The sequence below is a fragment of the Ambystoma mexicanum genome, chromosome 3q, assembly GCF_040938575.1.
Source record: "Ambystoma mexicanum isolate Mex_15411 chromosome 3q, UKY_AmexF1_1, whole genome shotgun sequence".
NCBI classification, from domain to species: domain Eukaryota; kingdom Metazoa; phylum Chordata; class Amphibia; order Caudata; family Ambystomatidae; genus Ambystoma; species Ambystoma mexicanum.
The window spans coordinates 463,212,183-463,225,780 of record NC_090926.1 but is presented as its reverse complement, the minus strand read 5'-3'; the positions used below and the strand labels follow the sequence as shown (position 1 = coordinate 463,225,780).

At 48.6% G+C, this 13,598-nt stretch overlaps 1 protein-coding gene across 1 annotated transcript in view; it reads right to left on the bottom strand.

The window, feature by feature from the left end:
* The window catches only part of HARS1 (histidyl-tRNA synthetase 1), a 654,862-nt gene that overhangs the window by 79,399 nt on the left and 561,865 nt on the right, over positions 1 to 13,598 (bottom strand). Inside the window, exon 11 of the mRNA XM_069654217.1 lies at positions 8,897 to 9,013. Coding sequence (XP_069510318.1) covers positions 8,897 to 9,013 — 117 coding nt within the window. The remainder of the gene's footprint in view (positions 1 to 8,896; positions 9,014 to 13,598) is intronic.

The window sequence follows — 13,598 nt, the reverse complement described above, 5'->3', positions numbered from 1 at the left end:
CCTGCCTCTATCGTTCCCACTCAGACCTACTCCACATTTGCATTCCTTGTCTGTAGGCTTTCTCTCTCGCCTACCCATTCTCTTACTGTGGCTACCATCTACCCACCTCCTGGTCAAATCACCTTATTTCTCTCCGAGTAGGCGGACCTCTCCTCCTCCCTCCTAGCCTCTACCACTCAACTCCTCCTCCTCCTCCTCGGTGACCTCAATATACATTTAGAGTCTCCTTGTTCCTCCTCTGTCCTCTTCCGTGACCTCTGCGAATCCCTCTCCCTTTCCATCCGCCCTCTGGCCTGACTCACTCTGCAGGGCACACACTATGTCTTGATCTCCTCTGACCTCCCCCTCTCCATCCCTCCGACCACTCCTCTCTCCTGGAGTGATCACTCTCTCCTCTCATCTCTCCCTCTCTTCCCCACAAACCAAGCCTACCCCAACACTGCCACCTACCTTCTTGTACATCCGGCCCATGAAGCGTGTGTCAGTTGAATCTTTTGCCGCCACTTTCTCTCCCCCCCCCTCCACCTTTGGCTGTCTCACATCCTGACACAGCCCTGTCTCTGCTCTACTCTTCAATTTCTGATAGTCTTGATGCTCTTGCCCCTGTCATGAGAATCCGTTTGAAGTCCAAAGCCAAGTGAAATTCCTGGTATGACTCTGACCAAGCGACACTTAAACGTAAGTGTAGGGCGGCTGAGAGGAAATGGAGGGCTTCCTGTTCAACCTCTGACAAATTGGCCTGTCGCCTGCTACAAAGGCAATACCGACTCTCGTCCTCACCAAGAAGAGAGTCCACATTCAAGCTCGTGTCTCTGCGGCATCTAACAACTCGGCCGAACTCTTTAAAATCTGCAAGGAGCTGGACAACCCTGCTGCAGTCTCTACCCCTCCTGTTGCCTCCCAGGCTCTTTGCAATGCCCTTGCCTCTCACTTCATTTAAAAAACCCAGGACATCCTGTCCACCCTCTCCACCCGCACCCCTACTCTCCCCTCGCCATCTGTGCTTGCTGACCCCTCCTTTAGCCACCCCCCACCATCCTTCTCGTCCTTGCCTCTTTTCTCTCCTGACGAGGTCGCTAGACAAATCCGATCTATGAAAGCCTCGTCAAAACAGGTTCATCCCCGTTCCTCTAAAACCATCAAGGACCACATTGACACCCTCGCTCTGGCCATTTCTGATTTTTGCAACCACTCCTTTGCCTCAGGATCCTTCCCCTCCCCTCTGAAGCACTCCCTTGTGCATCCTCTTCTCAAGAAACCTACATCTGATCCTTCTTGTCCAGCTAACTATCGCCTAATTTCCATTACTCCCTTTCTGGGCAAACTCCTGGAAAAGTTGGCCATCTCTCAGCTTAACCTTCATTCCAATTCTGTTGGCTGTCTCCATGCCCACCAGTCTGGCTTCAGAGCTGCCAGAAGCACGGAAACTGCCCTCCTGAACATTCCGTGAAGATCTGCTCTCCAACCTTGACTCTAACATTCCCTCCGTCCTCATCCTCCTCGATCTCTCTTCTGCCTTCGACACAGGTCCAACTTGGGTCCTCCCTATCATCTATCTTCCTCTCTACCTGTGGTGTTCCCCACAGGTCTAACCTCTCGCCCTGGCTTTTCAACCAATACCTGGCAACACTTGCCCACTGCATTGCCATTTTCTGCTCAAATTGCCAGTGCTACGCTGACAACTCATTTTCAGGTTGCCCTCTGCCACCTCCTCCCCCTCTCTCATCTCTGATTGCCTAACTGCCATTCAGGATTGGTGTGCCGCCAATGATCTTTGTCTGAATGCCAGCAAGACAGAGATCCTCCTCATCGGCACACCTTCACCATCCTTTCCTCTCACTCTCTAGCCGGCTTCCCTTGGCCCTCCTCCTACCCCCACCTGCATCTTTGACTCCACCCTTTCCTTCTCCGCCCACATCTCTGAGGTCTCTAAAAGGTCACATTTCCTACTGCTCCTCCTCAGAGGTACTCTGCCTTTCCTCTCCTTCCCCCAGAAGCTCATGGTATCCCATGGTTCTCTCTAGGTTGGACTATTGTAACAGCCTCTTTTTAAATTCAGCTGCCTCTACTCTCCGCCCTCTGCAACTAATCCAGAACAGGACTGCGAGACTTGTCCTTGGCCTCAAGCCCTGGGATCGTATCTCTCCAGCTCTGAAATATCTCCATTGGCTCCCAGTGGATGCAAGGATTAAATTCAAAACCCTCTGCACTGTCCACAAGGCTTTCGGGGGCCTGGGTCCAAAATACCTTAAGCTATCCCTCCGCAAATACCTCCCCTCTCGAGCTCTTCGCTCCTCTACCTCTAACTCCCTCATGGACAGTCGTTTTTCAAAGAAACAAGCTGGGGGTAGATCTCCGTCTTTGCCTGGGGCCTCCCTCTGGAATAGCCTCCCTGCCACTCTAAAATTTGAGGAGAACTCTCTCTGGGTCCGGAAGCACCTCAAGACCGTCCTCTTTTCTTCTGCCTTCGCTCCCCCTCTCCCCTGCTGATCTGTTCTCTCTTGGCACTGTGCACCTGGCCGCCACCCTCCCGCACCGCCTCCGGGCCACCCCTTGCACTGGGGTCTGTATCTGTACCCATACAGCCCCCCCTTTTTCTTCCTGTATTTATCAGACCTACCTTGTCTGCTGCCTTAAACCTAGCACTTGCAAATTGCTGGCTGCACTACCACTGTTTGTTGCCCTTATTATTTATTGTTATTTATCTGTATCTCCTCTGCTTCGCACTTTCCATTTCTCCCCCTTCCATGCACTTTTCCCCCTCCCCATCTCCCGTGCACTTGCGCGTTCTCAATGTCACTGGGCCTAGTAAGATCGCTGTTTTGTTCTCCACTGTTCCCCTCCCTTGCCTTGTCGCACTCTTAAACATTTGTGTACAAGCGCGATAGAAATAAAATATCAACTAAATATGACCGGGGCATGTAGGCGTTGTCCAGCCCTGAGTACACAGGTCTATGCTTTGTTGTGGTGTGAGCATAGGCAAATGTGTGTGGATCAGCCCCACACATTTTCCTGAGGTCTGTCTACCATCATTCCATTTAATTAAAGATTTCCAAAAAGCCTGGGCGAGCACACACCAACTGTGTGGATGGTTGAATTCCTCAAACCCATACAAGGCAGCATGCCCCATTCCATTTGGGAGCTGCTCGTCCAGTCCTCGTTTTAGCTTTCCATTCTGAGAATTTGGACTTCAAGTCCCAGAATACAAAGTTACAACCAGAACATGCTAGTATTTCCCAAACTTAATCGGGCCTGTTGGCATGCGTTTACCCCATGTGGGTGTATGAGCCCATAAAGATACATGAAGCAGGAATCCAGTGAGACTTCTGCCCCCCAACTGCCAAGTGGGACATGAACGAAAGGAAATGGTCCAGGGAAGCATATGAGGCTGATCACCCTTAGCCAGGATCCAAGAACAGAAAGGGGTTCATTTGCTGATGTACTGAGAGCAAATAGTTAATTTTACTCGTTCACTTAACGTACAGGTTTTCTTGAGGTAAGCAGAGACTCCAATACTAGGCCCTCAGGAGCCAGGCTAAGGAAAGCAATTGAGAGGCAGGATCAAGAACTTGTGCCGCCTGTGCGACAGAAGGTCCCGTCTCCAAGACAGAAACAGAGCATCTGAACTCAACTCGAGGGGCGCTGAAAACCAAATACTGGTGGGCCAATGGGGAGGTACAAACAGGAGTTTGTGAGAACTTTCCGATTCAGAGGGGTGGGGAAGAGAGCAGATAAGGCATGTGCCCATGTTAAGGAGTGAGCAAGACATCACCCAGGCTCCATTCCCCCGTCCATTCCACAAAGCGCATAGGGAGCACTTCTTGTTGGTCTACGATGCAAATAGATCAAGCCAAGGAAACCGCCACTGATTGAAAATTTGACAAGGACATCCTGATAGAGGTCCTACTCATCATGGGCTTGAGAATTTACTTGGAGGAGTCTGCCTTACCTTTGAGCTTCCCAACCAAACGAGTTGCCACTTGAGTCCATTGAGAGGCACCAATGCCACAACTCAACAGCCAGCTGGCAAAGGGGTGGAGAAAATATTCTGCCCCCGATTGTTAACACAGAACATGGTGGTTTCACTGTCTGTAGAATTGCCTTCAGTTTGGAAATATCAATATGCAAGGTACTGTACTGGACGGGTGGGAGGAGGGATCCAGGATCAGGATCCAATGAGGCCCAACAATCTCTGAAAGAGGAGGACCAAAACATGAGAGCTGAGGAAGAGGCAGTTGCAAAGCTTGTACATTTCCTACATGCTCTCTAGGGGAGGGAAGGCTCTGCCTTGACTGGTTTCCCATTTGAGTCCATAAACTGAATGGTTTGGGAAGTAATAAGTGAAAATGTCTTGTGATTTATTGGCAGGTCAGTGCAATCTGCACATAGAGAATATCTTTCTCTGGATTCGCCATTTCCACCAGCCAACGGTCCAAGGAGGGGTAGCTATGAATGCCATTTTTGCAGAGGTGCAAACTGCTGCCATCACCATAGTTAAAACTCTCAGCAAAGATTCATCCCAAAGGGGCAAACTGTACACTGGTAGGGCTGGCTGGTGGGACAAACCACAGATAATTAGTGTGGGAAACCCAAATAGGTAGTGTAATTCAGTGGCCTCCAATACCAGGGTGCAAAACCAGCCCCAGATTAAGTGAAGTCAAAATCGTGGGTGACCATCTTGCAAGTCTCCAGTGGCAAGAATAGAAAAAGCTAGGAGAGGTACAGAATATTGTGCACTGCCTTTTCCCTTTCTGTGGAATTACAAAGAAGTGTGAGAAAAAAACAGAACTGTCGGATGAGCAATAGGCAATATGATCCAGCCTGGAAGGACCTAAAGACACCTCTTTAATGAACGAATATGAAATGGCAGATTTTAACTTTCTTGGCGAACCTCAAAAGTGATTTTGACGTGGGCCTTCTTCGAGAGGACATCGATCTATGGGTGGAATAATGCCTCCCAATCAAAATGAAAGGCCCCATCAATCTCCTGGCACTCCGGTATAAGACTGGTGCCTCTCAGCCAAGCTACGTGTTTGGTGTCCAGTCTGAGGGCAATACACCTGGTCGCTGTATTCACACGACTCGCTGCAAATTCCAATACATCGTAGGCCACCGACTTGGCTTTGGCCAGGGACACTAAGAATTGTACCTTATTCTCTGGAGGCAGGCTCAGAGCAAACTGAGCTCTTTCGAAAATCTGAGATGGCAGACGCCCAAGTACGGCACTATCATTCGCCCGGCTCAGATTCAGGGAATTGTTTGAATAAATCTTTTTGCCCAAAGCTTCCATGAATTTATCCTCCTTGAAGGATAGAGACAATCACCTGCTTTGGGGCCAATGAAAAGAAGGGAGAGTCGCCCTGTGACAAAGCTGCAGAGATGACGGCAGACTCTGTGCCTGGGGGAGAGAGGGTAGACAGTCCGGTTTGGTCTGGAGATAACCCAGGCCCTCAACCAGTCCTCGGGTCATGGTTCTAGCGTGGGGCTCTTGCCAGACCTTCAGTTCCATACGTCTATTCATAAACCTTTGGCACTTTACCCGTATCTCAAGACCGTAGGCTTTTTTAGATATCTTGAGTTTCATGGGTCACTCAGACCATAGCTTTTATAGGTCTCATTCGAGAACGTCAGTCTTCCATGCAGTGGATAGTCATCCACCACCCCACCCCTTACCAGGGTACTTGTCAGAGAGACTATATATTTCATGCCGTCCTACCACGGGTCGGTCATTACTCCCTTGGTCTTGGGGTTGCGGGTGAAAGGGTAAGCTTGTGGACTGGCAGTTTCCACAAGATGTAAAGTTGTTCTCCTCTCCTCGGATTTTCAGCAAGCAGCTTCTCGGGGTTTCTCCAAAATCTCAGCATTTTCACCAGGTGGCCTTTGGACTGGTGGGCCCAGCTGACCGATCATCTCCCTTTATATCAGGGTTTCCGAGACACTCATTCTCTGGTGTTTGTGTTCTCCTTCCTCTAGGTGTCTCATCAGGTTCACACACTCCAATTTGCATGTTTCCTTGATTCCCCTCCATGTCCTTTGGGATTCTCTACCTAACTGGGTTTTTCGCACCCTCTTTTTAGTGTTGCGAGAGGAACCGGTCTCCCTCTCTTTATCCCCATAGGTTGCTGCCTGTGTTCATTAAAACTATAGCATTTGATTGGTTCTGCCCTTTATTCAAACAGTCTCCATTTATGGGCTTCTGGTTAGCTCTGTTCTGTGATTGGTTAACTATAAATCTCTCCAAATTGTTCACCTCCACTTTCCAGCATAACGTTGAATGCTAGTGTGGCATTCAGTGTCCTTTTGGAAATCAGAGTGCAGAGCTGTTCAGTTCCACCCCTCTGAGCTTGCCAGTCAGAGAACTCAGCTTCCTACTCTCTCTGTAGGTAACATTCCACACTAATCTTGGGAATTTCGGTGGATGCCGCAAGCCTGCAGTCCGCCTCCAGTCTCTTCCTCGGTGTGTCCCATGACACTTAAAAATCTACTGGGTTGCGGTCTGCAGTATAGATGAAGCATATGTGGTAAAGGCTTCCTTAACCCAATTCCTCTAGAGCGTTCTGGGCACTCAGTACAAAGAACAGACATCCAGCCCTGGCTTATGCCGGAGGGTCCCAAGGATACAGGTCAGGTGAAGAAACAGTAGCTTAGCAAGATCCGGGAGACATCCGATGCCAGATCTAGGACCTGGCAAGATCTGGCCCATTGACCAGCGCTGGGTACAATAGATCAGCCACCAAAAGGAACCCTTGCACAGCCCTCATTGAAAATGACATCGAAGGAGATGCCTTGGGTCCCCACTGAGCCAACTCTGCAAGACAACTTGAGGCGGTCCAAAATGAAGAAAACTAGCACCTGAAATACTGGAAATCAAACAAGTCTGGAAGTGGTCTCCTTGCCCACCTACCAGAATGAGTAACTGGAGACTGCAAAATACAGACTCGAGTAGCACTTTTCAGCCAGTTGAAATATGTATCTTGATAATTGCATAATGCCTATTCCTATTCTTATAGCCCAGAAGAACTGTGGTGTGAATGGTCCTTTTAGGTGGCTGCTCCATTAATAGCAGAGGTGACTAGTTTATAGACGCTATACTAGCCGTGCAGAGTGTTGTGGTGCAGACAGTTGTGGTCACCCTCTACACCCTCATGCCCAACAACTAGAGTGATCAACGAAGAGAATGCTGCCCAATCAACAGTCAAATTTAGGGATAACATCAAAGTGCAATTTATACACCGAGGTAAACTCCGAAAGGTGAAGAATGAAAACCTAAGCATTACCCTAATTTGACCACCCACACAACTAGTGCCGTCCGATTGAGCACCACTTCCTCAATTTATTAGAACACCAGCTACGCACCCATTCAGCAGTCAACCCAACTGCCATGACTAATCACGAAGGCACTAGTAAAATCCAACCCTCTGCCACTAAACCTGCAGGGGAAGTCAGCCCCCAGGCCTGTAGAGGAGGTGAGATTGGCCGACGAACTACAACCAAGAAGGTTGGTAGATGCCATCGAGCAGCAACCAAAGACTCACCCCAGAGGCATTGTCAAACCGATGGACATACTAACCCATTTCCACCTTCCTGCTCCTCCAACATAACCAACGCTGCTACACGGGACTAGCGGCTAGCCACACTACACAAACACACCAAGAATTAATCTAGTGTTCACACCCTACTAACTCAGACTCTGGAAACAACACTAGAGGGAACACCCTTACACATAGTCCATAAACCCATCAACACTACACAAATGCACACCAACACAATATATTAATGCACCCAACAGCCATCTGCGACTCTGGACCCCTTATGGATAACACCAAAGAGTGCACACAACCACAAACCCCACTCTAACATCACACAACACAAACACTAGCACACATCTGAGGCACTGAGTCCTACCCATACGGTTACAACACATGGGCCTCCCGAACCAACTCCCACACGCAAGCCAACACTCTCAGACGCCAGTTCATTCTGGTTCTGAATCTATCCTATCATCCTATTCCCACTAACACACCCAACCCTCTTCTCTTGCAGAGTCACGTGAGCGCCTGGAGACTGCCCTTGGGTGGTAGCGGTGCGTGGTATAAATCAACATAAAATAACTGACTGATGGACTGAAATGTTGATGGCATTCCACCCTATTCTGTGGGTCACGGTGCTAAAGGTGGAGCAGCCTATTAGAAGTTAGTCTATCAAACCCAAGGGAAACTACATTTGGGGCTCTGCTATAGATTACATGCAGAAATTACTGACATGTCATCACATGCACATTTGTCAGATATGTCAAAGAAACATTCAGCACATATCTACTAATCTGTAACATCGAGTTAATGCAGTAGAGATGTTTTATATTGAATATAATGTTGCACTACTCAACAAATTAATGAGGAAGAAATTGCACTACTGAACAGGTTAAAGAGGAACTAATCTTTGTAGAATGTAGTGAAAATAACATTGTTTAGTATTAGTAGAGTATCACAGCCATTTATGAGGGGAGAATATATCCCGAGCTAGCGATAAAGGCAGAGTTAAACTGGAATGTGGGTACTCTAATAAATGTAAATGACCAAACAGGAATGCCGACCCTAGTCTGTTAAACTGGTTTATGCAAACCCTTATCCCTGGTATCTAAACTATACTCTCTACCATTTCCATTCCCCCAGCTCCTGCCTCACCCCCTCAAGCACAAAAGTAATTCTTTCCACACTGAACGCCCTACAAATCAACAAGCACATAGTACGTGAAAAGAAAATAAATATTTTAATTTACAAAGTCATCTTTTAAGCAAGTAATAAATAGGCAAAGCAAACAAAATGGTAGTTTCTGGCTGAATGGAATAGATTACTAAATCACTCAATTTTACTGAGCAGAGCAACACGTGGTTTACCTTAATGCCAGCGTTCCACAGCTCAGAGATGAGTTTCAGCCTTTCTTCCAAAAGCTTCTTCTGTGCCGCTGCTACGAGGACCTGTGTGTTTGTTGTCCGAATCTTTTCATCTGAAGACTGAAGCAAGGGAAATGGTAAATCAGCAACTACTGAGAAAGGTGGATTTCGTCACTTACTAGACCCTGCAAAATGTCTAGTACTCATATGCAGGGTGCAGACCCCAGCACTTTTTTGTTTTTAAATACATTTCTTTATTGAAGTTTTCACATAGGGAGCAAACAGTACGAAACACGTACAACATATCTCCAGCCCGTTCCCCCCTGCCACTTCCCCCATTCCCTCCCTCCTCCCCCCAACTTCCTCTTTACTTTTCCCCCCTCCCTCCCCCTGTGCCACCAGTCCTCGACTCCACATCCCTTAATGCTTGTAGATTGTTGCGGTCAGTTATATTTTGGTCATTACTCTTCCCTTCCCCCGGTCTCCGTTTATCCAAACTGCATGAGAGTACCTTCATGGGGGGTCTTAAATATTGCGTGGATGCTAGTTCATTCATTAATTGGCCCCAGTCCAATTGAGCGTTCTCTCTTTTTTAGTAGGCCACCTCAGCAAAACCCCATCTGCGTACATCTTGAAGCCATTGCCCCAGTGATGGGCCCTCAGGTCTTTTCCACGCAATCGCTATTCACCATTTGTCCAGCCCCAGAAGGAACCTCGCAATTTTATTTTGTGTTTTATATCTCTTCACTGAAGTAGTAAACCCCACAAAGACACCTCGTTTGTGCATTCGTACTGGGTGAGTTGGATTTGTGCACTCCTGGACGTTTTCTTGACTTGTTCCCACATTCTTATCCATTGCTCCTGTTATGGCGACCCCTGAATCCCTTTCCCATTGACTGCCAGGTTCCCATCCTGTTTTGTTGATTGCAGTGCCCCATATACCCGGGATATCCTCTTGCCCCCTTCTTCCAGACCCAGTATTGTTTGCTTATGTGGGCTCTCTGGTTTCTCCGGAAAACCTTTCCCATATTTCTGCCATTCGCCTCACCACCCTTGCATATGTCAGGAAGTGACCGCTTGTCAGCACGTATGATTGTCTCCATTACTCAAATGTTAGTAATTTGCCCCCTACAAAGAAGTCCCCTGGCGAGGTGCACTGTCGCGCTCTTAGGATTCTGAGTCCTATGCCCTGCAACGCTACCTTAATGTTGGCATCAAAGCCTACTGGTAAATCCCTGCTATATAACCCTTTCACCCGCAGAGACCCTACCAATTTCTTCCAGATTACTTGTACCACCTTGAAAACCTTTGTATCCCCTTTGCCCCCTATGGGTCCTTCCAGCAGTTCCACTCCCTGTCTCTCTTTTTTTGAGTCCTCCCAGTAGCCCTCCCTTCACACTTACCAGGGTCACTGGCCAGTGTGCCATCCCTTGAAGCTGTGCCGCCATGTAGTATAGTTTAAAACTGGGCATGTTCAACCCTCCTTCTTCCTGACTCCCTTGCAGCATTCGCATGGCCTCTCGACTCTGCCCCGTGTTCCACAGTAATTCTCCCAATGTCTTGCCCAGCATTTGAAATAACACCTTTTTGATGACACATGGGATGTTTGTGAAGTAAGTATAAAATACTTCTCTCCATCAGTGAAAGAGGTAGCCTCTTCCAGAATTGTACTGCCTTCCCAATACACAAGATGGCCCACCCTGTGCTGTATGTGAATGTCTCCTCTACTTCATGAAAAACCTGGATCTCCAAATACTTAAAGGATTCTCCCTCCCACTGGAGACCCCAATCATGAAGCGTGTCTTTCCCCTGTGTTCTCAGTGCTGCCAATGGGAATAGTAGCGACTTTTCTCGAGTAATCTGATAACACGATAATTGGCAGAAGTTGTCTAGCACCTCTAATATTATAGGCATGTTGCCAAGTGGGTCAACAACATAAAATGTCATCTGCGTAAAGGGAGATATTGTAACGTGTCCCTCCAGCCAATATGCCGACTTCCAAGATGTATGATCTAAAATATCCCAGCGATTTGTCGTATACTCTTTTCAGTTGGGGGACCAGGATGTTTTCAAACTTGCTATAAAATTCTATTGGGAGCCCATTGCTCGCCGGAACTTTATTGACCTGCATTGATTTTATGGCTGTATCTCCCCTTCTTCTATCGGTGCTTCTAGCGTTTCCCTTGTCTCGCCCTCTAGCCTGGGCAGCTGTACTAGATCCAGCAGAACCGAGGCATCTAGTTCCGAATAGGTGCTTTCCGTTGTATACAATTGTTTATAATATTCATGGAACTCCTTGTTTATTTCCCGTTGTGTGACCACTAGGTGTACCGTCAGGTCTTGCAGCTGCGTGATCGCCCTCCCTGGGTGTTCTTGTCGTATTACCCATGCTAGCAGCCGGCCCGCCTCATCACCTCCTCCTAGTATGCATTCAGTGTAACTTCTTCAGTCAAGCTGTGCCAGAACGTCCTGGACCTCCCTGTGTGCCAACATCTTTTCTGCCAGCAGTTTGCCGACTTGCTGCCCCTTTGCCAAATCTACTTCTAGTCCCTGGATCTCTCTAGATTTTCCATTGAGTTATTTAGGGTCCACCTAACCCCCACCGTCTGGGACATGCACACTCCCCTCAGGGTTGCTTTGAATGCCTCTCAGTGTATTCCCACATCACTTACTGATCCCTCATTCAAGTCAAAGAAAGAGGATGTAGCCTCCCCCAAGGTTTGTGTGTTGGCTACATCCTCCAGTAACCCCTGCCTCATCCTCCATAACATGGCCCCCCGAGGGGTCCCCACCACTCTCAGCCTCATCACCAATGGTGAGTGATTGGACAAGGTCCTGTCTAGGTATGTGGTGCTGCGAACCAATGAAAGTGCTCCCTACCCATAAAATGGGTAATCCAGTACAAGTATGAGCTATAAACCCCCGAGTAATAGGAGTATCCCCTTCTCAGTTCTGTGAGTTTCCTACCATATCTCCACTAGATCGATTTCCCCAAGGATTTGGCTTAACGCTGCCTGTGGTTTCGTGGCACTCCCTTGCCCTGTTCTGTCCAGCCCCGGGTCCAGGACGCAGTTGAAGTCACCACCCAAATGTATAGCCTAGTGCGTTAACCTCCTGTCAGCTTTACCACTGAGGGTAAGTAGTTCCCGCCGACTACATTCGGAGTGTACGTGTTTATTACGCAGATTTCCTGTCCTTCCCATTGACCCATAATGGCAGTTGCCCTCCCTTCCATGTTTCCCACCTCAAAGGGGATCCCCGGTGCTACCCATATTAGTACTCCCCTTGCGTATGTCGAGTATGAGGAGCCGAATATCTGCCCTCCCCATTTGGACTCTAGCGCTTTTAGATCTGCCCCCTGCATAGGACTTTCTTGTAGTTGTGCCAACTGTATGGTATGCCTCTTGAAATATTGACTCACCTTCGTTCTCTTTCCCCTGTTGCCCCCAGTCCGCGTGCCTATCCTAAGGGGGATTGCGTCCGTGCCATCGAGTACAGTATGTACACTTAAGATCCCGCCTCCCCTTCTGATGCTTGTTGTGGCACCAGATCCTCTGCCCTTCGATCAACACAACCAACCCCCCACAACATCAAACTACCCCTTCCAAACTCTCCCCTCGCTGCCCTCACCCACAACCTATGCCAACCGAGAACAGCCTCCATTACACACCAGTTCACAGTGTGGTCAGAGGGATCTCAATATCTGGGGGAGGGCTAGATTGTGCCCACTCCAGCTGCTATGCATTATGCTCAAGCACTCACATCTTCTGCATAATCTCTCTCCTCAGACCATACCTTCCACCCTCACCTATTTTGGTTGTTTCTATTTAACTCTCCACTCTACCACTCACATTGTCCCCTGGCTGTTGGTCCCAGAGGTCTTCAGGTGCTCTTGTCAGTACTTTCCTGTTCAGCCAGTCCCATGCCTCCTGTGGGGAAGTAAATAGAAAGGAGTTCCCCCCTCCATCACTCGTAGCTTTGACGGAAAGATGGTCATATCCTGCAGATTGAATTCCCGAAGTCTTCTACGGGCCGAATCAAATGATCCTTTGTCTCTGTACTTCCTGTGTGAAGGAAAGATTAGGATTTTGGCATTCTCCGATTCTATGTACCCAGCTTTGTGTGCCACCTGCAATACTGTGTCTCTGTAGTTTAACAGTTTGGCCACAATCCAATCACTCTGGGCTGTCTTCCCAGAGGTGTGTGATGGGTGGGGGGGTGTGAGGGGGGCAGGGGAGTGGGCGGATCTGCTCGGGACTCTCTGCGTCTACGACAGACTTTTGGGTTGTAGAGATTCCAGGATTCGTTTCTACACGGACAGCTCAGTACTCTGCCCTTCTTGACGTTCCAGGGCCCCCACCAGGTAGATGGTATTTCGACAGGATCGGCCTTTGAAATCCTGTCTTAGCCTCCAGTCCTTGTGTCGCACCCACTAGGCCACACACTTGGTTCTTGAGGGTGGCCAGGTCATCCTCCACTGACCACCCGTTGCTCCACCTCTGTCACGCGCTTACTGACTTCGCACAGGTCAGCTCTCACCAGCGATACATCCACTCCTACTTCCTGGATTTTGCCCTCCAGAGATGATCTAGCATCCTGCATAGCTGCCATCAGTCCTTCCATTGCGACTCCCCCAACCCCTTGCTTCTCCTTCCATATTCGGATGTCGCAGTGTCTCCGCCCCCCTTGGCTTAGTGGGCTTCTG